Source organism: Myxine glutinosa, chromosome 4 (genome assembly GCF_964187855.1).
Source record: "Myxine glutinosa chromosome 4, kmMyxGlut1.1, whole genome shotgun sequence".
Taxonomy (NCBI): Eukaryota; Metazoa; Chordata; class Myxini; order Myxiniformes; family Myxinidae; genus Myxine; species Myxine glutinosa.
The window spans coordinates 155,966,799-155,992,065 of NC_136264.1; the positions used below are offsets into that span (position 1 = coordinate 155,966,799).

At 42.5% G+C, this 25,267-nt stretch overlaps 1 protein-coding gene across 4 annotated transcripts in view; it reads right to left on the reverse strand.

Moving 5' to 3' along the window:
- Positions 1 to 25,267, reverse strand: part of LOC137425439 (ankyrin repeat domain-containing protein 17) — a 221,706-nt gene that overhangs the window by 164,366 nt on the left and 32,073 nt on the right. For 2 of the 4 annotated variants that reach the window (XM_068113877.2, XM_068113876.2), the window contains exon 1: positions 5,172 to 5,297. The exons of the other annotated variants lie outside the window; for them this stretch is intronic. In XM_068113877.2, coding sequence (XP_067969978.2) covers positions 5,172 to 5,294 — 123 coding nt within the window. In that variant the 5' untranslated portion in view covers positions 5,295 to 5,297. Of the gene's footprint in view, positions 1 to 5,171; positions 5,298 to 25,267 lie in introns of those variants that run through there. 4 annotated transcript variants of the gene reach the window in all.

Here is a 25,267-nt window from a genome sequence, read left to right on the forward strand (position 1 = left end):
ATACGAGCCGTCGCTCCGCCGGTTTATTGCTTTGAGATGCGAGCCGAGATCCGAGTTACGAGCTTTCGCCACCCGGTCACGTGGTTATCTTGCCGTTCAAGTACAGTATCTCTGTCGTATAGCGCTGCATTTTAGTTTTCGCATTTCGGTTATTTTGAGTTTACGCCGCCAGGTGGGTTCCGGTCACGTGGTTATCTTGCCGTGCACGTACAGTACGTATCTCTGTCGTATAGCGCTGCATTTTTTTTTTCGCATTTTGGTTATTTCGAGTTCACGCCGCCAGGTGGGTTCTGGTCACGTGGTTATCTTGCCGTGCACGTACAGTACGTATCTCTGTCGTATAGCGCTGCATTTTTTTTCCGCATTTTGGTTATTTCGAGTTCACGCCGCCAGGTGGGTTCTGGTCACGTGGTTATCTTGCCGTGCACGTACAGTACGTATCTCTGTCGTATAGCGCTGCATTTTTTTTCTCGCATTTTGGTTATTTCGAGTTCACGCCGCCAGGTGGGTTCTGGTCACGTGGTTATCTTGCCGTGCACGTACAGTACGTATCTCTGTCGTATAGCGCTGCATTTTTTTTTTCCGCATTTTGGTTATTTCGAGTTCACGCCGCCAGGTGGGTTCTGGTCACGTGGTTATCTTGCCGTGCACGTACAGTACGTATCTCTGTCGTAGCGCTGCATTTTTTTTTTCGCATTTTGGTTATTTCGAGTTCACGCCGCCAGGTGGGTTCTGGTCACGTGGTTATCTTGCCGTGCACGTACAGTACGTATCTCTGTCGTATAGCGCTGCATTTTTTTTTCGCATTTTGGTTATTTCGAGTTCACGCCGCCAGGTGGGTTCTGGTCACGTGGTTATCTTGCCGTGCACGTACAGTACGTATCTCTGTCGTATAGCGCTGCATTTTTTTTTTCTCGCATTTTGGTTATTTCGAGTTCACGCCGCCAGGTGGGTTCTGGTCACGTGGTTATCTTGCCGTGCACGTACAGTACGTATCTCTGTCGTATAGCGCTGCATTTTTTTTTTCGCATTTTGGTTATTTCGAGTTCACGCCACCAGGTGGGTTCTGGTCACGTGGTTATCTTGCCGTGCACGTACAGTACGTATCTCTGTCGTACAGCGCTGCATTTTTTTTTTCGCATTTTGGTTATTTCGGAAAATTTCTTCGTTTTAACCATGGGGCCTAAGAAAGTGAGTGGCAAGTGCAGTGCTGAGAAGAAGAAGAGGATGATGTGCTTGGATATAAAACACGCAATCGTCGAAAAACATGAGCGAGGTGTCGAGGAGGACGTATATAACGGCAGAGGAGAAGAGCATGCCAGGCCACAACTTGTTCAGAATGCCGGCGATAGCTCGCCTTCTCTTTGTGGAAAACACGGTGAGATCCTTAACATCCAACAACTAATGGGACGCAAACGGGGCGCCCAGTTTAGCGGTACACACATTGATGAATCATCCTGCCTGTGATTCACCCATGACAGGTTATAGCTGGGTCGGGATTCAAATCCAGGCTGGACAGTTTAGACTTTAGAGTCAAGTGTGCGTACCTCCAGTCCAGGCCATCCTGCCAACTTGTATGCTGCATACAGGTGAAATATAAAGCGCGAGATATTTTTATATATACTGTATATTTAAAAAAAATTGGTGTGGTTTTTGGCGGGCTGGAACGGATTAATAGCATTTCAATGGGGAAATTTGATTTGAGATACGAGCAATTTGAGTTACGAGCTCGGTCACGGAACGAATTAAACTCGTAAGTCAAGGTTCCACTGTATATATATATATATATATATATATATATATATATATATATATATATATATATATATATATATATATATATATATATATATATATATATATATATATATATATTATATATATATATATATATATATATATATATATATATATATATATATATATATATATATATATAATATATATATATATATATACATACATATATATATATATCTATATATATATATATATATATATACATACAAACACAGAATCTTGTTTCTCACAGTCTGAGAGTCCTTTAGGTGCTTTTTTGCAAACTCCAAGCGGGCTTTCATGTGTCTTTCACTGAGGAGAGGCTTCCGTCTGGCCACTTTGCCATAAAGCCAAGATCGGTTGAGTGTTGCAGTGATGGTTGTCCTTCTGGAAGTTTCTCCCATCTCCACACAGGATCTCTGGAGCTCAGCCAGTGACCATCGGGTTATTGGTCACCTCTCTTACCAAGGCCCTTCTCACCCGATTGCTCAGTTTGGCCGGGCGGCCAGCTCTCGGAAGAGTCCTGGTTGTCCCAAATTTCTTCCATTTAAGAATTATGGAGGCCACTGTGCTCTTGGGAACCTTCAATGCAGCAGAAATTTTTTGTCGGCTTCCCCAAATCTGTGCCTCCACACAATCCTGTCTGAGCTGGGCAGGCAGTTCCTTCGACCTCATGGTTTGGTTTTTGCTCTGATAAGCATTGTCAGCTGTGAGACCTTCTATAGACAGGTGTGTGTCTTTCCAAATAATGTCCAATCAATCGAATTTACCACAGGTGGACTCCAATCAAGGTGTAGAAACATCTCAAAGATGATCAAGAGAAATGGGGGGCACCTGAGCTAAATTTCAAGTGTCATAGCAAAAGGTCTGAATACTTATGTCAATGTGATATTTCAGTTTTTTCTTTTTAATAAATTTTGCAAAACTTTCTAAAATCCTGTTTTCCCTTTGTCATCATGGGGTATTGAGTGTAGATTGATGAGGGGAAAAAATGAATTTAAACTATTTCAGTATAAGGCTGCAACATAACAAAATGTGAAAAAAGTGAAGGGGTCTGAATACTTCTGAATGCACTGTATATATCTACTCTCTCTCTTCCCCTACTTCTCTCTCTCTCTCTCTCTTCCCCCACACCTCTCTCTTCCCCCACACCTCTCTCTCTTCCCCCACACCTCTCTCTCTTCCCCCATCTCTCTCTCTTCCCCCATCTCTCTCTCTTCCCCCATCTCTCTCTCTTCCCCCATCTCTCTCTCTTCCCCCATCTCTCTCTCTTCCCCCATCTCTCTCTCTTCCCCCACTTCTCTCTCTCTCTCTTTCCCCACCTCTCTCTCTCTCTCTCTCTTTCCCCCATCTCTCTCTCTTCCCCCACTTCTCTCTCTCTCTCTCTCTCTTCCCCCCACTTCTCTCTCTCTCTCTTTCCCCACCTCTCTCTCTTCCCCCACCTCTCTCTCTTCCCCCACCTCTCTCTCTCTTCCCCCACCTCTCTCTCTTCCCCCACCTCTCTCTCTCTTCCCCCACTCTCTCTCTCTCTTCCCCCACCTCTCTCTCTTCCCCCACCTCTCTCTCTTCCCCACCTCTCTCTCTTCCCCACCTCTCTCTCTTCCCCACCTCTCTCTCTTCCCCCACCTCTCTCTCTTCCCCCATCTCTCTCTCTTCCCCCCACCTCTCTCTCTTCCCCCACCTCTCTCTCTTCCCCCACCTCTCTCTCTTCCCCACCTCTCTCTCTTCCCCCACTCTCTCTCTTCCCCCACCTCTCTCTCTTCCCCACCTCTCTCTCTTCCCCCACCTCTCTCTCTCTTCCCCCACCTCTCTCTCTCTGTTCCCCACCTCTCTCTCTCTGTTCCCCACCTCTCTCTCTCTGTTCCCCACCTCTCTCTCTTCCCCCACCTCTCTCTCTTCCCCCACCTCTCTCTCTTCCCCCACCTCTCTCTCTTCCCCCACCTCTCTCTCTTCCCCACCTCTCTCTCTCTTCCCCCACCTCTCTCTCTCTGTTCCCCACCTCTCTCTCTTCCCCACCTCTCTCTCTCTTCCCCCACCTCTCTCTCTCTGTTCCCCACCTCTCTCTCTCTGTTCCCCACCTCTCTCTCTTCCCCCACCTCTCTCTCTTCCCCCACCTCTCTCTCTCCCCACCTCTCTCTCTCTTCCCCCACCTCTCTCTCTCTGTTCCCCACCTCTCTCTCTTCCCACCTCTCTCTCTCTTCCCCCACCTCTCTCTCTTCCCCCACCTCTCTCTCTCTTCCCCCACCTCTCTCTCTCTGTTCCCCACCCTCTCTCTCTCTGTTCCCCACCTCTCTCTCTTCCCCCACCTCTCTCTCTTCCCCCACCTCTCTCTCTTCCCCACCTCTCTCTCTCTTCCCCACCTCTCTCTCTCTGTTCCCACCTCTCTCTCTTCCCCACCTCTCTCTCTTCCCCCACCTCTCTCTCTCTCTCTTCCTCCCACATCTCTCTCAACACCCCTCTCTCACCACCCATCTCCCTTCACTCTCTATTCCCAAACGTAGAAAGGAATTTCCAGGCTATGAGAATGCTATGCTGCCATGCCACAGCAAGACTTGGCTCAAGCAGCAACAGCAGCCGCATCCTTCCTGGACACTCCCAACACTATGCAGCCTCAGGACAAGTTCTCTCTCTCTCTGTCTGTCTCTCTCTCTCTCTGAGTCATTTGTATTTGTGCAAGGCTACTACAAATGGGCCCCACCCGTTCTGAAGTTAAAATAAAATAATCGAACATCATTTCTTAAATGCCATTCGCGCTAAAAAAATGTCATAAAATAAAAACATTCCCATGAGCTCTTCTTCATTACCCATTTACCAAATCCAACAGTACGCACCTCTGCGTGTGGAATTCGGAAATGCATTCTTCAGCAAAATGTATTTGATCTTCAACAGTATTTCAAAATAGCCTAATTGCATGCACAAATCTGACCCCCACCCCTCATCCCCACCATAACGACCCCCTCCCTACTCCCACCCTACTGGCCCCATCCGGCACCAATATTTCCTCCCAAAAGAAGCCAGTCTCAAAATTTCGTAAACACAAACTTAAAGCCCCCAATAATGTGCTTCCAAAATGAGCTCTCACCCACGATTCTACCCACATTGAATAGCAGGCAGGAGTAACAGCTGGCAAAGGAATAAAGGATCAGCTTTCTCTCGAGAGGATAAAGCAGACAAGCAGACTTCTAATGATTACTCGTCTATTATTCTCTCAAAACACAAGTGTACACGAATAACACTGTCATTGACAAACATACAGAGACAAACTGAAGCAGAGGAAATGATCGGCAGAAAAGCAAGTACAGTTAGTCAATAGAAGAGTAAAAGGCAACGAAAGGCTTTCAACCATGGTATATACACATACCCATCCCAAGGCAACACGCCAGGGATCTCACCTCCAAAAGATCCTCCAGTACATAGGCCTCCATGTTAGCTATTTCCACCATCGCAGCAGTGCAGCAACCATCACACCCGGTACAGCCAAAGAGCCAATGCAAGCAAGCCATCAGTCGGACCATACCACACAGTACATGCCCACAGGGGGGAACGAGGGAATGGATGGGCCTACTTTGTGCATCTGAGGCCTAGTCGGTACAGTGTGCACTGAACTGTTGCTAGATGACCTTTCCTTTCTCTCTATACCTCACCAAATGACTAAAAATAACCAGATTCCGAATCAGATGGGACAATTTATCACCAAGCCATATACGAGCTGTTGCTTCCGATTCACTCGATCTGTAAAACACGTGCAAAAATAAATAATAAGAGAATTTTTTTTTTGGCATAATCCTAGGGACGTCCTTCAATGAGAGCAATCCTCCTTCCCAAACTGCACTTGTGGCCTCCGACTAGCTCAAATCAAGAACTGAATATTTAAATGACTTTGTACAAATAACACAAATCCAGTTATGAAAATGATTAATATTGTTTGCATTACTTCAGCAAGGATTGAAAAAATAACAGTGGAACAAAAATGGCTTTGCCTTAATAAATCTGTAAATTAGTGTCCAGCATTTCTGATTGTAGGTCACGCATCAAAAGGTTTTGGATAACTTACAAGCGTGCTCCTTTCTGCTCCCACAAAGTGATGCCCGTCCGTCCACGGCGCATTTCTCCCTCCATGATTTCTGCTCGTCAGCGTTCATCGACAGTATATATCTATGTACCGATGGATTTCCCATCCTACTGCTTGACCCCCATGTATCCGACCCCATCACCCCTTCCTTCCTAAAACCCCACCAACTCAGCAATATTTATTACTCCCCCTTGAGCTTTGAACAACAGATAGAAAAACTATGTCTGCATGCATGAAGGAAGAAAGTGCAAGATAATGTGTGTTTATTTATATATTTATATATATATATATATATATATACAATATTCTGTTTATATTGTGCAAAGGAATAAATTATTCAACTCAACTTCCAACAAGGCTCTTGAGCTCGACTGCAATGCCACATTACGACTTGCGAAGCTCAATGCCATGCTATTGATATGAACTCCAATGCCATATCAATTCGCACCTGAGGTTGCACAGCAAACTGAAATGCTGTTCAAAGGATAAACAATTTAAGGAATGCTTTAAACTTTTATGCTTCTTTTTGTATTGAAGAGTAATCGAGAGAAAGGTGCATTTAGGCAAGAGCAACACACACAGAGACTCGGCTCGTTTGTGAGTGCGCATGATTTCACCAAAGATGCTTGTGGCTGCAAGGTATTTCATGTTATACAACCACAGTTCTACCACAACATACATACATACATACATACATACAGAGTAGCTATTCAGGTAAAGTCACGCAGGAAGGACAGATAGGCGTACAAGAATTAATGTGCTAGAAATCTCCGACTTGAGTTATTGCTATGTATGACTACATTTCCGTGCAGAAATCATGACGAGAATACTATGAGAGCTGAATATATGGTTTAAATCAAGGGTCCACTTCCTCTGTGTTCATATAGCTAGCTGGAGAGAACTGAGATGCGTTCAGCAGGCAAAGGTAAAGGCCTGAAGCCCTTAGGGGGGTGTACCATGTTCTAGCTTGAATGACGTTTCAAGTGTCATTGTTTCATTACACTCGTGACATAATGTGCAGCTTGAGGTAATGGGAAAACAGATGGGAGATCCACCCATAAATCCCTTACCAAGAGGAACGGCACGTCAAGTTTGGTTCTGTAAGCTGCTCATCATGAACATCTTGGTGGCAAACTTTAATATCATTGCGCAGAAATGCTTGCACGACTGCCCATAGCTCAGCTGACACTTGCGAGCAAACAAAGCTCAGATAAAAACAAAAGATGCCCCAAAAATGAACAAGAGTGAGAAGAATACTAAAGAAAGCCTTGATTCCCAATTCCTTAACAAGCAAATGCCACCACACCGAATAAGAACATCTAAAACAGAAATGATCCACAATCGGACAAATTAATCATTCCTAGGGAAGATCCTTGGTGATGACCTTGCGAGGACAAAGCCACAATCAGCATCCACAAATCAAATTCAAAACAACTACAATGCAACACAGATTCTTTGCCAGGTGAGTTGAACTTTGTGCCAAAAGTGAAGGCTGCACAAGTCAAAGACCAAAAGGATGCTCGGCGATGACTTGAAACGAAGAACTGCACCAGTAAGACCTGAAAAGCGTTAGGTGTACCTGAAATATCTGAGGAAAGGGTACATAAAGCGTCTTTGGGCTTCTTGAAAAGCGCTATATAAAATAAATGTATTATTATTATTATTATGAAAGCACAAATTATACTTACAGGACAGAAAATAACTTTCAGGCTTCACTCGTCATAATAAAGCAGCTTATCAAGAATCGGCTTTATTGGGCTTGTAGAAAGACACACAAAAGCTAATCTTTCGACGAGTCTTCACCCCACAATAGCGTCATTCAAATGTCATCTTCAAGGCGCCATGTTTTTCCACACAAGATTGAGGTTCATGGATGAGTGAGGAGGCAGTGTAAAAAGACAATAAACAGGCAGCGAGGCCATATTTGGACTCAAGCAATGGGATGAACAAACTTCAAAAGAGAAAGACACAGACAGAAAGAGAATTAAGGTTGGGTTAGTCAGGGTTAATGGGAGGAGAAAATAACAGAGGGTGGGGGCAGGGGATGACAAGGGAAGATGGTGCATGCCAGCAGCTTCATTTCTGAAAGGAGGAGTGCAAATGAAACATTTGTGGAAGGTTTTCCACAAACGGGAGAAAAGAGGAATAGAAAAGCAGAGGTGGTAGGAAAAACCGATTTTGAGAGTTTAACCAGCAGTGATGACTGGAAGAAAATAATGCATCTACTCTGGGGATGAGGGGAAGGGGGGGGAGGTTGGAGGGCAGAGAGAACAGAAGGAGCTAAAACAGAGGACAAGCAATTTAAAAAAAAAAGAGTGCTCCAACCTACATCTCATGTGAGGGCAACAGGCTTTGTGCTTCCGCCTTAGTACATGGGATGCCAATAATGTCAAGAGCTTTAGATTCCACAAAATCCACGAGATATATGTGATGCAAGAGCTCCACCAATTGGGGATAGGACAGTGCTTTGTTTGCCATCAAGGCATGGACAAAGGCCTTTGAGGTTATGAATATTTGGAAGAGGGATTGGGGTGAGGAGGAAGCAGGGGGTGGGAGGAGGGGGGTAATGAGGGTAGAAAAGATGATGGTTTTGGATTGGAGACGATCTGAGATGGTGGTGAACGACTGTCTTGAAGATCTGGAAGGAAGAATAAGATTGAAGAGCATGTCGAAGCTGGTTACACAGGTGCAAGAAAAGAGGAGAAAATGAGTGGACGTGGGCAGTGATCCTGCATTCAGGTACTTTAACCAGAATGGAGTTGATGGTGGACTTTTGTGTGCCCTGCAGAAACTTGGGAGGGGGACAAAATATGGAAGGAGCAGAGGGTGCAAGACCAGAAAGGAGGCTGGAGAAGACAGAGGGACCTGTCCCGATCATGGGGTATTCAAATAATCTTGAAAACAAGATGTTACTTGGCACGATGCAGGATGCCCTCCGTTTACAGCTGGGTTCGGATGTCAACTTTACGATTTAATCAGTGCATGAGAGGCCATGGCTGATGGTGAAGCCTAAAATTTCAAGTGACAATCTCTTCTCATGCCCAACCACATAAATAGATAGGTAGGTTTGTTTGACAACCCCTGGAGTGACAGGATCATTCGTTCATGTTATATGCAGCCAACGGCTGCTGGTTGCATCATTACCGTGAGTACAGCTGTCCCACTGATGGTGCCCCCTGTAGGTTCGGGAAAGAATTTCAAATTTGGCAATGGTGCCGTTGATAGCTCGCCTACTCTTTGCGAAGGACACCGTGCGATCTTTAACATCCACAAACTACTACAACTACTGGCAGATGGGATACCCAGTTTAATGTCCATCCGAGGGACCGCACACACATTGATGAATCACCCTGCCTGTGAAACACCAGGTTGACAGGTTATAGCTGGGTCAGCATTGGAATCCAGGCTAAAGAGCTTGGAGGTGAATGTGCATATTTCTAGGTCAGCCTGCCACCTTAGTGATAGGGTGAAACCAGAACAGCACTCGTAGTCAGGTTCACTATGTTTTTTCGTTCAAAATTTTGGTAGATTAGCAAAACTATACATTTTTGGAATATTCAGAGCATGAGGAATCCAAAAATTAATGTTTACATTTGCGTAGACACCTTTGCGAAAATGACACTCAGGACCGTGATGAAGATCTGTAAAAGCATATTCCTGAACGGTATAGACCTCGTAGATCCTGTGTATAGGACTTATAGTTCAATCTGATACTACCTATAACTTCCTATAACAACCTATAACTTCAAAGGACTTGCAATATCATGTATTATGTAATACAGTTATATCACAAATATAAAGACAATGGTTTTCAACTACCTTTGTTTGTTGCTTTTCTATAATCCTGAGCACTATTTTGAGGCCTTTATTGGATTCCTTGACCCAGAAAACATAGGATTAGCATATTTAATTAAGTCTCTAGGTTGACTAGAAGCCGAGATCGCGCAAAATATGTATTTTATGGCGGCCATTTTCAAAATCCAAAATGGCGGCCATGCAGGTGTCTGTGCAAATGCCAACATTGATTTTCAGATTCTCCATGCTCTGAAGATTCCAAAAATGTACAGGTTTGCTAATCCCAAAATTTTGAAAGAAATTATATTTGTTAACATAGTGAACCTGTATCTTCATCACTGTCCTGAGTGTCATTTTCGCAAAGGTGTCTACGCAAATGTAAACATTAATTTTTGGATTCCTCATGCTCTGAATATTCCAAAAATGTATAGTTTTGCTAATCTACCAAAATTTTGAACGAAATTATATTTGTTAACATAGTGAACCTGACTATCGGTGGAGCGCATACCTCCTCCAGGCTGAACAGTTTACGTTTTGTATTGCATTGATAGGCCAGATCTGCATCGCAATCTTAACCAAAATCGAATCGACTTGTTCTCGTCATCCACCCAACTCGTCCACCAAGTTTTGTCATAACCCATCCAATTTTTTTTGAAATATCATGGTATATATCATTTTGGTCCCCATCTCTAAATGGTGAAGAATCACTTTAGTAATAGTAACTTGAGCAATTCCACTGCATCGCCAATATGCCTCCCCGTAGCCCATGCCAACAGGTAGATGATCTCGTTCACTGTCCTAAAATAAATAAACAAGTTTGATTTAAATCCCTTCAGCTGTTCTCAAGTATCACATTTTTACCAGACATGACAGGTTTCACATTGATTGGTGAAGCGGTTTCAGAGATGGGGTTTTTTAAATATCGGCTTTCAAGCTAATATGGCTGCCAAACCACGTGACATGTGACATTAAAATGTACGCACTACACATGTATGGGAAGGTGATCAGGTTTGTTTCGTGTTGATCGGATAAGGTTTGTTTTTCTATCCAAGATGGCTGCCAAACCACGTGACCTGCGGTATCATTTTCAAACTATATGCAGCAATAGTTGACATAATTCCAGTTTTCTTGATGCCTCACTTCCTGTGTCCCTCACTTCCTGTGTCCCTCACTTCCTGTGTCTCTCACTTCCTGTGTTCTGGGATCGTTACTGTAAAAAATCGGGTCAGCCGATGACATGCGGGCTGCCTACGACCCGCTCCATGCTACGTTCCCTCTTAAGGACTTCAAGCCCTGCTTAGGCCTCTTCTTGTGCACCTGGCCACCATTGTGTTGATTAAAGCCGACCTAAAGGCCTACTTGTCTTTTCTGCTATACTCTGCCACAACAATAGTGTTAGATGATAGTTGTAGAATTTCGCATTGATTGGGTAAGCAGTTTCTGAGATATAATTATTTAATCTTTTCCCTCAATCCAATATGGCTGCCACACAATTGGACCGATTATGTTTTCATGATCAACTTTTAATCGCCATGCCCAGTCGATGACACGTAAAGTTTTGAGTGAATCGCTTCAGTGGTTTGGGAGATGTTTGTTTTAAAGCTTTAGGCTAAATCCAATATGGCTGCCAAATCATGTGACCGACAATGTCATAAATGTAATATTTCAATACAAATGGATCATCGATAATATAATAATAAAAATACATTTATTTTATATAGCGCTTTTCAAGAAGCCCAAAGACGCTTTGACAGAGTACAAAAAAACAAGTGCAAAAAGACAAAAATCAACAGGTAAATAATCAAAGCAAAAGGAAGAAGGAGAATATGCATGTTATTTCAGATTTTTAGAATAAGGCATTCAATTAAAACATTTATGGCTGGTATACCACTTCACTGATAATGTCATCAATTATCATGCTTTTGTTGCCCATTAGGAGTACTCGACAATGTGACAAGTTTCAAATTTTTCCATTCAGCGATTTTCAAGGAACAATTTTTTAATTACTTGCGTTTAATCCAAGATGGCTGCCAATACCACATGACCTATGACATCACAATTATCATATAAACATTCCACATGAGTGTCGCTCCTACCCTGAAAGTTTCATCTCATTTGGACATGTGGTTGCTGAGAAAAACTAGGTTTAGCCCGTATGGACAGACTGACAACCCAAAAACATAATGCCTCTGGCCACCTTAAGGGGCGGAGGCATAAAAATACTCTGGTGTCCCTAGGCAGATCTTCACCCGAATCAAACAAATTTGTCCTTGTTACACACCCAACCTGTCCACCAAATGTCATCCGAATCTGTGCACAACTTTTTGAGATATCCTGCTCACAGAAAAACAGACAGGCGTGAAAACATAACCTCCGTCCATCTTCAGCGGCAGTGGTAACTACAAGATTTTCCAACATTAAAAGACATGTTCCATTTGAAGGAGCATCAACAATAAAAACCAGATCAGCAGAGAGTGATGCAGCTGCTGTCTGCCTGTCAGTGGTATACTGTACAAGAATGTGCAGTGAACGACTCAAAGAAGAGCATTGTCCCAAGCATTGGGGAGGTCATAAATGTAGATGGGGTCCAAGACTGCTTTGGGGCAATCGAAAAAACACTGTGAGAGAGGAGAGAAGGAGAGGATAGGCTTCCACAGATAGCAATCTGTTGACTGTGCACGAGTGGCGTTATTAAGTCAGAAAGCTAGTTATGAAGACTGTTCTATTCAATCATGTGTGGTGACATTGGCAAACATAGCAGGATGCCAGACTACATTTAATGCCAAAGCCATAGCCATGGAACAATTTTGAGCCACTTGGTTGATCACTTTCTACTTTATGGTCATCCCATTCTAGCCATCTACTTGATGATCTTCAAACATTTCCAGAGTCGAGTGCTGGGACGGAATCCAAACTGATGGTCACGGTCACAAATGAGGTTTTTTGAAAAGGGGACCGACAATGTCACCATCAATGATCGATTTATTTGCTTAGAATTAGAAGGAAACGTACTGGTCTGTGGTTGATAGAATCTGTTTTTGCACCCTTATTATGAATGGGAGGGAGGTATGTTGCCATCTTCCAGGCAGATGGGATACAGACAACGGAAAAGGACAGACTACAAAATGCAGACAAGGGAGGAACAAGAACAGCAGTGCAGGATTTGAGAAGATGGGGCACTGATGCCACCTGTAACCGAGCAACGCAGGGTCGAGGCTAGAGAGAACATTCTCTGTTGAGAAGGCAGTGGGTATGAGGGGATACAATAGGGACAGAGCAGGGTGGGTTGGGTATACGAGATGGAGGCAAACATCGAGCTGAGCCTAATATCGAGCAGATTCTGCGGTGATGCCGTTTGGGGTGAGGAAAAGCATGGAGGAGTGGGAATACACCAGAAAAGGACTTAACAACGCACCATAACTTTTATGAAGGAGGCTGGTTGGAGAGTTCAGCCTTGAAATTTGCAAGATTATATTTTCTCAGGAGGCTTGCCTCAGGATGAACACGTACTCGTTGCATACCTTACAGCACAACCTAAAGGTGTCATTAATCTGGTTAACCTTCCATGATAAGAAAGAGCTGCTTGACCTCAACGACTTAATCACAGGATTCAGTTTACCAGGGCTGAGAGGATGGATAACAACATCACAGAGGTGATGGGATAAGCTGGTGCATGAGAGAGTAAACCTTACTGGAAGTATTCCCAAGCAAAAGCTGTGGCGATAGCAGCCCAATCCTTTTGTGAGAGGGCAGACTCCAGTCCATGATAGTTGGCCTATGCTAAGAGCCATATTCTGTGGTAATGAGGTTGCTCTCTCAATGGCGGACAGACATGGGCTTTGACAAGAAAGTGGTCCGTGGAGCCAAGATGGGCAGAGGAATAGAGGAGGTTGAATGTAAAGCTAGTCATTAACAAGTACAGTCCAGAGAACGTACCAGTTACAGAAAATCGGGGTTTGGAAGTTTACCAATTGGTAAACAAATGAGGACACAGAAGGTATTTTCTGTAATGTCATGACTCGTTGTTGAAGAGCTAACACCCAGTCAGCTGGCATGGTGACAGTTGAACGTGGCACAAATGATGTACATGTTTCGCATGCCCAAATACGCCTCTCGATCATCTGCTCCCACTGCCCTCTGATAGTTTGGTTGCATGGTTATAAGTTTATCCATGTTCGTGGAAATTGAGGTATATATGGAGACATCATTATTGGATGGACAGTACATCGTTGAGAGAAGCATTAGGTGGTTGTTGTGGCGATACATATGCAGCCATTGGAGCATCATTTCCTGTCAATAACTTGAACGGTTGAACTAATAAAATAAAATAAAATGCATTCTCCAATCGGCTCCTCAGAAAGAACACTTTAATACAAGTTTCATAATTGCACAAGCATATTGAACGAAAATATTTTCATTTTTAAATTAGGGAGTGATCAGGCAGCAGAAAATAAAATGAGCTACAACGGCACTTGGTAGAATGCAGACCTCCGCCAAGCTGAAATGTTGGTTTTGTATCGCACTGAAAGGCTGAGTAGAATCAGCTTATTCTTGTCACCTATTCAACTTGACCACAAGGTTTTGTCATAATCAGTTCACAACCTTGAGATATTGTGCTACACGGTATATCGTTTTTGGCCCTATCTCTCAATGGTGAAGAATCGCTTGAAAAATTATGGTAGCCACATTTTTTTTTTTTTTTTACATAATCGAGGCTCGTGAAAGAGCTAACATTTATCACACAAACAAATCAAACAAACAAACAAAGTGTATAAAAAGGGGAGCGGTAGACAAGATGGGGAGAGAAGGGGAAGCACAAGAAAAAGATCCACAAGAGAGATCCAAATCTTCAACAAAATCTAATCAATTCATCCTTCTCATACACCCAACCTGGCCACTGAATTTTGTATGAATTTCATCCATAACTTTTTGAGATATCCTGCTCACAGACAGACAGATAAAAACATGACCTCCACCCACCTCTGATGGCGGATGTAAAAGAAAAAAAAGAAAAAAAAGAAAAAAAAAGGAACATCCATTTGAACTGAACATATACCTGCAACACCGGTACACCGAAACATAAGCAACATCAATCAAATAATATGCAGCCATTTTCCTCGGCCAATTAACTGCAGCAATTGTGAGGTGTAAAGAATAACTACCATTGAAAGTTGAGACAGTGCTGTTGATAAGTGCTGCTTCCGACAGTAATGGCTAGAGCGAAAAATCAAAATTAAATGTCTTCTACAATCATCCCCTCAGAAGGAACACTTTATACCAAATCTCATAATTGTACAATGATTTTGGAAAAAATTAAAATGCCGAACAAAATCACTTCGTTATCAAAATTGGGAGTGACCCTTGATTTGGGTTATTTGTTTGGTGTTTGAAAGCAACAGCAACACGTGATCCCAACCACTACAATTTACCAACGAGCCATGAGAGACACAGCCATTGCTGAGGACAGAAAAAGCTGCACCGTCAGTTTAGCACCAGGGAGGTTATATATAAATATCAGCAGCAGAGCATCCCCATAAGTACACAACAGTCCAATATCTCTGAGCTGCATCCCATATGTATAACCCAACTGCCTGTTTTGCATACCTGATGACAAGGGAAATAACTTTGAAGACCTCTGGCGAAAATGATCTCACGCCAAGAAAATATACATATACATACATATGTGCATGGCTACAATACTGCGAACACTTTTACACAGATGAAATAAAATGCCCTCAAAAATGAACTAAATGAAAAAACACCTATGGTTTTATGTTGTAGCAAATACCTAATTTTCACATTAAATCATGCACGTACATTTGCGATGGTTGAGTAAACAAGCCAAAAATGGCATATTCTCGAAATATATTGTTACATTTTCACTATGTCCATTTTTATTTCATCGTCTTTAAATAAAAATATACATCGATGATTCAATTCAAATTGTAATTAAATGGAATGTTTGACATCGAGTATGTCTCCTGGTGTTGTTTTTTACATTTTCTAAAATTCCTTGAAATGTGCAATGTGTGGCAAAATAAGTGATTCGTGCATAATGCTTGGTGTCCACCAAATTCACAATAATTATGATGTCAGTTTCATTTTTTAATCAGGAAGGACTCACGAAATGAACTAGGTGTGTAGGTTTAGAAATAGCTCAAGAAGAATGCCCTTGATGATTATTCAATCGATCAATCAGAAAGTTTATCTTTTTCGCGATAATCTTGTCGTATTTATTTCCATGTCCTCCCCGTTATGCACGAATCACATCCCAGCAAAAGTGAAAAGAAACCCGCATCGCTCAAAACTTGATTATGTGTAACGCGGGTCCCGTTTGTTGTGATAGCAAAGCAGTCAATCACTGACAGACGACCACTTGTTTATGGATGACGTCAGAACGTCAGAACCTCCGGGATTTTTGCACCAGTTTGTGTATATGACTGTCCGTGTCAGCTGAGATTGGGTTGTTACCGTTTTATATTCGCCTAAAAGAATGTAAAATCTATCTATGGCAGTGGTCAGGGGGGATCACATTATTCTTTTAATTTATTGGCAATTATTGTACTACTAGCAAAAGTACCCAGCGATGCTGGGTAACAATGAGTCGCTTCCTAAGGGGGAATATGAATGAGGAGGGGTGGAGGAGAGGAGGAGGAGGAGGGGAGGAGAGAGGGGAGTAGAGGAGGGAGGGAGAGGAGTGAGGAAGAGGATGGGGGAGAGGAGTGAGGGAGAGGAGGGGAGGAGAGGAGGGGAGGGGAGGAGAGGAGAGGGGAGGGAGCTCTGTCTACTGTAATGCCATGGATTGCAAAAGCAGCCTGAATAGCGTTCACCAATCGCTAGACATGATAATTTTTGTCACAGTTCACTCCAGATTTGGACATTATTTAGTCTACAGCATCCAATCCTCAGATCCGAATCCAATATTTGATGATATGCTTCAATTATGTAAAGACAATCGATCGTGTTTCCAAGGCAAGGCACGTTTGAGTAGGCTGAAACAAAATGGCGACTTAAGAACCCAGTGAAGTGCAGTGGGATGACTAAGATGGTGGGCCGCCATATTGGGACACCTCCACATCAGGTTTTTTTCCCCCTATGAGCACCTTGTTAATCATCTTCAAAAAGGGTGTTATAACACACCCAAACACCTGGTTTTCATCCTTGCAATCTGTTGGAGGTTCAGGTGTATGCATACAAAGTTTAGGGACGCTAGGTTTCATGGTTTCATAGACGGACGGACGGACACTGCATTTTATGATAGATTATTATTATTTATATTATAATTTCGCATTATGGTACTGTAACTAATGTAACTAATATTACTAGTACCCGACTGCAAAGCCGCAATGAGCCGGCGAAGCCAAAGCCTCTTGCCACTATTTTACCCATCACTATGGCATCAGTAGGTTAGGTAGTTGGTAGTAGGTAGGTGTAGTAGGTACCGTACCTAGTTCAAAATGACATCATTTGCATTCTGGATGATTAAAATTTATAAAATTTCCTTCTTGATTAATTCGGTGAATTCCGTATCAACTTCAGATATTTCCGGCCGTGAAAAACTATTCCCTACGGCCGCGAGATTTCTAAAAAATAATTCGTCAATTTTAGAATATTTGACGCCGTTTTCAGCGTCCGAAATGTGGTAAAAAGCTTTTTTGAAATATTTTTTCAAATGCTCGAATCTCATTGGTTCCGGTAATTGGTAACGATTTTCGTTGAAGATAACCAGGGCCCGTGTGGGCCCGGGGAACGAGGTTGGTCTTAAAGTATTTTAATTACAAATTATAGGTGCATAAGATTGTGAATCAAACAAAGACGGGTGAAACAAACTCCTATTGAACTTTTTCGCAATTTTTTATGCATACTTCCGCTTCCGGAAGATGGCGGCCTCCATTGAGTGATTTGGTTTTTGAAATATTTTTTCAAAAGTTCGAATCTCATTGGTTCCGGTAATCGGTGACGATTTTCGTTGAAGATAACCAGGCCCGTGTGGGCCCGGGGAACGAGGTTGGTCTTAAAGTATTTTAATTACAAATTAGAGGTGCATAAGATTGTGAATCAAAAAAAGACGGGTGAAACAAACTCCTATTGAACTTTTTTCAATTGGTTATGCATTCTTCCGCATCCGCAAGATGACGGCCTCCATTGAGGGATTTGGTGCGTCAAAGCTTGGAAATTCTCAAGGGATCCAGCAAAATCTGGCTTTTCAACATAATACGTACACGTTCATTCACAACACCGGCTTCACCGGCTATTATTATGCTATTATCATTATTCTTGTTATTACCTTTCTTGTAATTTGAAGTAGCCTGGGAAAAATGCTACGATAACGTGAAACGCTGCTGAAGCTAGTATATATTTATGTACACCTTCCCAAGGCGCAAACCGGCAATAAAACGTGTGAATTCCTCCGAATTTTTTTGCAGTTGAGTCTAACCTAAAGCAACATAGGCTTAGCAAATGTGAAAATAACATGGAGGGCATTATTGATACAATTGATACTCACGATACAATTAAGGGTTCAAAAGCATCACTCGTAATACCCTCTCCCACTGACACAGGAAGCGGCGCTGCGTGATACAGGCTTCAGGTTTATGAAGATAATTTGCACTTCGTAACTCACAGTGAGCGAAAGAAATTAAGTCGCTACAAGTACAACCTTTGCCGTATTTCCCGTAGTCCCCATGGCAAGTTTACTTCTTTGAGATTGCATAATAATGACAAGTAACGACCGAATACATCGATGAAGATATAGTGACAAATTTGACACAGGTGGCCAACCGGGCCACCTAGGGCCAATCCATGGTGGCCAAACAGAGTCTTTGGTGGCCATTGGCACCTGGGCCAGCGCTGATTTTGAACCCTGATATATATACATAGTACATACATACGTACGTATATATATATATATATATATATATATATATATATATATATATATATATAAAGCAGTAAAGTATGTTTGTTTGTTTGTCCTCTTATAACTCGAGAACTACTCATCGCAGAGAAAAACCAAAGGCATATTCGGAATCAGTACGTCTCAGAGCAACTACAGCACACCTTAAATTTTAAAAAAACTTCAGGTTTTAAAATTAGTGTATTAGCGCAGAAGCGCTAGCAGAAGAGGGAGGGAATCGAAGGGAGGGAGCGCAGCGCTAATACACTAATTTGAAGTGGTGCTGGAGCGAGGGGCCTCGTGGTGTGCGGCGGAGCTTGGGGACGCAAGACGACAGACGAGATAAAGCCGCATCCGCAGAACATTTCACAATTACATTACGGACGTTTTTCTTTTTATTAATTCATATTCCTGTGTCTCGTTTCTGAAATCTGTTGTATAGGGGACGTCCCGATTAGGATATTTATTACCGGCGTGTGCTTTTCCCTGTCCCGATTTTCTTTGCAATAAACCCTTGTATTATTTTCCATTCCCCGTTACACCTGTGCCCGCTTGAATTAATTCCCTTACAGGATCGAAGCTGCCGTGGGTTCGTTGAAGGTAAGCTTTTGCCGCAGCCTTCCATTTTCCTTCTTCCTCCCATGCGACATAGTAAAATCCGTGTTTGGTTGTTGCCTCCGAATAAACCGTTTAGGCCTATCCGCTACCTTTTGGTGTTAACTGGGAGACGCATGACAATATTTACCGATATGAACAGTGATGTGGCTTTTATTGAAATTCTACAAATACTGTTTAGATTTTGATGATAATTATGAACCTGTCGCGAATGCGGAAGTGGACAGATGACGGCAATGCGCAGGTTTGATAATATCCAAATACAACCGTCATTCAATCGTAATGTTAAATCGTTAAACGTTAATTGTGTCAATCGTTTTGTTAAAGTATCAATTGATGATTGGAATCGAGTGAATACAATTACGATTTTGAATTTTGAATTGGCGTCAGGAAGGGCATCCGGCCATAAAAAAAAAAACATTGCCTCAAACAGGGAACCATGATTGTCATGGGGCCCGCAAGGCTAACCCCCACTCTAGTGGGGAAAATGGCCTTACAAAAACGATCATTCATTCATTCATTCATTCACCCAACCGTATGGAACTTCACATCAGGATTTAAATATTTGTTTATGTCACGAATGTTGTTAAAAGTTTATTTTTTATATCAATGTTATTTCATTTGTGATTGAAGTTATGCTGTTTGGAATGAAAAAAGATATCGAGTTCAAGTGAATGATGAAATGCCGTGACGGTTTCTACTTTTTAAATGTGAATTTGTGGATCGCCATATGCAGATTGGCCATTGACTGGGTATGGAACAAACGTACCCGTTTGTTTGTCAACGGGTACGTTTTTCATGGAAGTCCTTCACGAACTTGCTGTCCATGTCTGACGTGCGACTGAAGGTGGTACAGGAATGTGGAATTTATTGGTTTCATGCTTTAGCATTCGCTGTTTCTGCATTGTCTGTTTGCTTCTGGCCTCCCACCCATGCATAGCACGGGTACCTCACCAGTAGACCTGATACGGACTTTGACCTTTGCCCCCAAAATCTAATTAGTTAATCTTTACATCATTATACATATCTGTAACAAGTTTGAATTAGTTAGCATATGTTATTTCATTAAAATTTCATTAACATTGGACTATCTTTAACATATGTTATTTCCCATGAAGAGTTCTTTACAATGAGCCATGTCTCAATTTTTTCTATGCAGTGCTTTCGGAGATATAGAGGTGCACAGTTTTTCGTTTTTTCCAAGATGGCGCCCGTGCCACATGACCAATGACATCACAATTATCATTAAAAAATACAGAAAGGAGGAGGTGCACCTAGATTGAAAATTTCCTGTCAATCGGATCAACGGTTGCAGAGAAAATCATATTTATTCTGTGCGGACCAAACAGACAGACAAAGCAAGCAGACAAACAAAGGGCTCAAATGCAATACCCACTCCTCTGGCGAGGGTAATAAACAAATCACAACATCTGACCCGAGCTCATACAGCACAACCACATATCCCTTCAAGAAGTCCAGCTGGTGAACAAGTCAAGAAAGCAATTCCAGCAATACTTTCTCCTCGTTATATTAAAGCAAGAGCAAAAAGTATTCACGGACCAAAAAATGTGGAGACGATGCTCCAAAACATCAACCTAGCTCAAATTCTAATGTACTTTGTAAAATGAAGCAAATAATTCCAAACAAGCTTGTGCTGGAAAAACAAGAATTAAGGAAATTTGTTACAGACTTGAAAACTAGTTACAGACTTAATAAATAGCACCGCAAAGCGGGAGTAACCCCTCAGCCCATGCATGGTGGAAACCAATTTCAAGATGGCTGCCGTGGCAGCCATATTGAAAATCGAAGCGCGCCCATGAACCTTCCTCTACTCAACCCCAACACACACTGCAAAAATGGATTTAATCGGACAAGCCATTCTGCTAGAAATTGACGGAAACCAATTTCAAGATGGCTGCCATCTTGCCTTGATGGCTGCAACTCGGCGATATTGAAAATCGCAGCGCGCCCATTTTCGAAATGCTCCTTCCTCTACTCAACCCCAACACACACTGCAAAAATGGATTTAATCGGACAAGCCGTTCTGCTCGAAATTGACGGAAACCAAAAGTTGATGGACGCCCGGATGGCTGCCATGGCGGCCATATTAAAAATCGCAGCGTGCCCATTTTCGAAAGGCTCCTTCCTCTACTCAACCCCAACACACACTGCAAAAATGGATTTAATCGGACAAGCCGTTCTCCTTGAAATTGACGGAAACCAAAAGTTGACGGACGCCCGGACGACAATATCCCTTCGCCCAATTTGGGCTGAGGGGTGAAAAGCACCAAAAGCAACAAGAGGGAGATGGCTTTGCAATACATGTCCCCTACCGGTCCCAATGAATATTCTTGTTCCAAGGAAAAACGGCATAGCTCCACTCCATGCAAAATTGGCTAAACGCCCGGAAACTCAAACTTGGTCTGTAACTTATCATAATAACCAAGTTTCAGTTAAATATGTCAAAGGGTGCATATATCAAATTTGATTATGCATATGTCAAAGGGTATGGAAAATAGTGCAGAAAACCACAGGTAGGACGGACAGACGGACAGACAGCAAAACTATAGTCCCCTCCGGGTAGCGGACAAATGAATAGCAGTATGCAATTAAATGCGTCTTTCTGGAGTGAAACTGTCAGCTTCAATGAATGCATATTAGCAACAGAGTTATTTAAGACATGTCATAAAGCCAATTAACACAATGGTAGCAAGATTTTAAAATAAATAGCACCGCAAAGCGGGCGTAACCCCTCAGCCCATGCATGGTGGAAACCAATTTCAAAATGGCTGCCGTGGCAGCCATATTGAAAATCTCAGCACACCTATTTTTGAAAGCAACCTTCCTCTACTCAACCCCAACACACACTGCAAAAATGGATTTAATCGGACAGGCCGTTCTGCTCGAAATTGACGGAAACCAATTTCAAGATGGCTGCCGTGGTGGCCATATTGAAAATCGCAGCGCACCCTTGAACCTTCCTCTACTCAACCCCAACACACTGCAAAAATGGATTTAATCAGACAAGCCGTTCTGCTCGAAATTGACGGAAACCAAAAGTTGACGGACGCCCGGATGGCTGCCGTGGCGGCCATATTGAAAATCGCAGCACGCCCATTTTCGAAAGACACCTTCCTCCAATCAACCCCAACAAACACTGCAAAAATGGATTTAATCGGACAAGCCGTTCTCCTTGAAATTGACGGAAACCAAAAGTTGACGGACACCCGGAAGACAATACCCCTTAGCCCAATTTGGGCTGAGGGGTGAAAAACCCATGATCTAAGTTTCATGGAGACTGCGTATATCACAAAGCAAGAACACGAGGAAACAATGGGACATATACGAGTAAATGTACTGTGCACTAATTATATATACTGTATATTAGTGTACAACAGACACATTAGCAGAGAAAATGTTGTATTCGAGCATCATGAACAACATGTGCATATGGGAGCACAAAACAAGGCAAGACAAAATCATGTTTTCTATAAATGCAAAACCAAGCTGGACGTTCAAAAGTAGTTTGCTTAAGAAACCTATGCATTAAAACCGAATTGAAGCAATAAATACTAAAGACGAGGAGGTACGATTGTAACACCGACATTGGCATTGGAGGTCATAGATAGATGCAGCAAGTGATACAGTACAATACGAGTATATGTGCAGAACTTATTTGTACAGACTGTTTCTCGAAAAGCATGTCACTTGTGTCGATACACGAGAACCATCAAACGATAAACAAGCAGCTTTACTATTTTATAATTACTTTTCGTTTAGCAATGAGAAGTTGCTTCCAGATGACTATAGACAAGGCGACTAGATAAGCATAGCTCCTTTCGCACACTATAAATCAATGACATCAACAACAAACAACATGCATTTCAAAGGCCATTTTCCCTACTAGAGCGGGGGTTAGCCTTGCGGTCCCCATGACAATCTTCTCCATTTTGCCCTATTTTCTGCATCTCTCCTTGTTAACCCCCTTGCCCGCATTTCTTCTTCCACCATCTTTAGCCAAGTCTTTCTCGGTCTTCCCAGTCGTCTACTTCCTTCTACATTCATTTCCATCACTCTTCTCAACCAGTCACTTTCATCCTTCCTCAACACATGACCAAACCATCTCAACCTGTTCCTCTTCACAGCATCCATCACAGGCTCTATTCCCATCATCTTTCGCAATTCATCATTTCTCTTCCTCTCTCTCAACGATACTCCGCACATCCGTCGAATCATTCGCATTTCCACCCTTTCCAACCTTCGTTGCTGCTCTACGTTCATTACCCATGTCTCGCTCCCATAAATCATAACACTTCTCACACATGCAGCATACACCTTTCCCTTCAGCTTCAACGACACTCCCTACTATAAATACTATAAATCCGACTAGAAATCAATGACATCACCAGATGATATTATGAAATCATGTACTGTTGTGCATCCACCCAAACATTTAACAGTTTATTTACACAGTCACATCAACAAACAGCTCATAAAGAAGCAGAGGCACAGGGTCTGTCACTATCTCATCACAGATGGTGGCCTACCCTGTACCTGAGTCTTACTTCCTTCCCCTCCTCTTTCGAACACTTTACCCCACGAGGTTGCACGTGTACCCAAGCAACTCCTTTCTTGTTCACATTTGAAAATCCAAATTTCCTGCTTATTACTCCCGCCAGGGAGTAATGCATTCGATCGTGTCCGTCCGTGTGTGTGTGTGTGTGTGTATGTTCGTGTGTTTGTGAACAAGATATCTGGAAAAGTTCTGAACGGATTTGGATGAAAGTTGATGGGATGATTGCCCTAGGGATAAGGAAGAATTGATAGTTTTTGGTGAAGCTCAGGATATTATTCAGGATCCAGGAATTTTTGAAGGATTTTTATTACCATTGGAAGATAGGGCTCCAAGTTGACCCATGGCGGGAGTATGCGCTCTACTGAGTGGAGTTCTAGTTACCACTGCTTTGTTCCTCTTTTCTTCCACTTGAGGAAAACACCACGGAATCATGACAATCCTACTCTTCCTCCAGGGCTGAACAACAGCAGTATGCAAACAACTCAGCTTACCTACAATCTTAACCCCCCATTAATACTCCTCAAATCGACCTTTCAACAGAGCTCTTTCTCTTTCTTTCTTTCTCACCTACTTGTTTGCATCTGGTTGTCTCACCACCACCCTATTGTCATCCATTACCCCTTCTATCATGTCATCCTGCACTACTAGTTAAAATTTGGAATGCAAAAAATATTCTGAGTACAATACAATAATTCATACAAATTCAAAGATCGGTTAATGCTATATCATATTCAGCCCCAAAAAAATAATACATTAGGGGAAGTTGAGGGAACCATTTTCCAATTTTTGGAAAATATTTATCATCCTACTATTAATTTGCAATTGGTCACTGGCTTTGACACAAATACAATTTTTTATTACAGACCCTCAGCATCAAAAAGCTACAAATGTCAAACAAAAAACAGTTTCAAATTAAGCACTTCGGCTGTTCGGCGATTAGAGCATTTAAATTTCATCATATGTGTCAATAAATGTGATTGTTGCTCCCAGCTTGCTGGCTTGACGACACAAGACGCAATTAGCATTTTTGCCGCATTCGTCCCCATCGCATTTAGAATCCTACGTGGGAACGGGAAACTTGCTGGTTGCGGAAAAAAAAATCATAAAGAAACACTTCATTGTTGAAAATCATTACCAAAAGATTTTTTTTCCCCCCCAATTCGTTCAGGGTGCCAGCGATAGCTCAACTACTCCTCACAAAGGACACCATGGGATCTTTAACGTCCACCAACAAATGCCGGCGGATTTGACGTCCAGGTTAACATCCATCTGAGAGACAGCACACACTGATGAATCACCCTGCCTATGAAACACCGGGATGAGAATTGAAAGTTGGGTCGGGATTCAAACCCAGTCTAGTCAGCTTGGAGACAAGTGTGCGTACCTATAGGCCATCCTGCCAGCCAAATGACATTTTACGTAAATTAAAGATCAACTGGCGTCATTTGCAATCCAAATTAATATAATATCTATCTATAATTCCAGTAATCTCTGTTTGTACGTTTGTACGTTTGTTTGTCTGTGACCGCTGTTT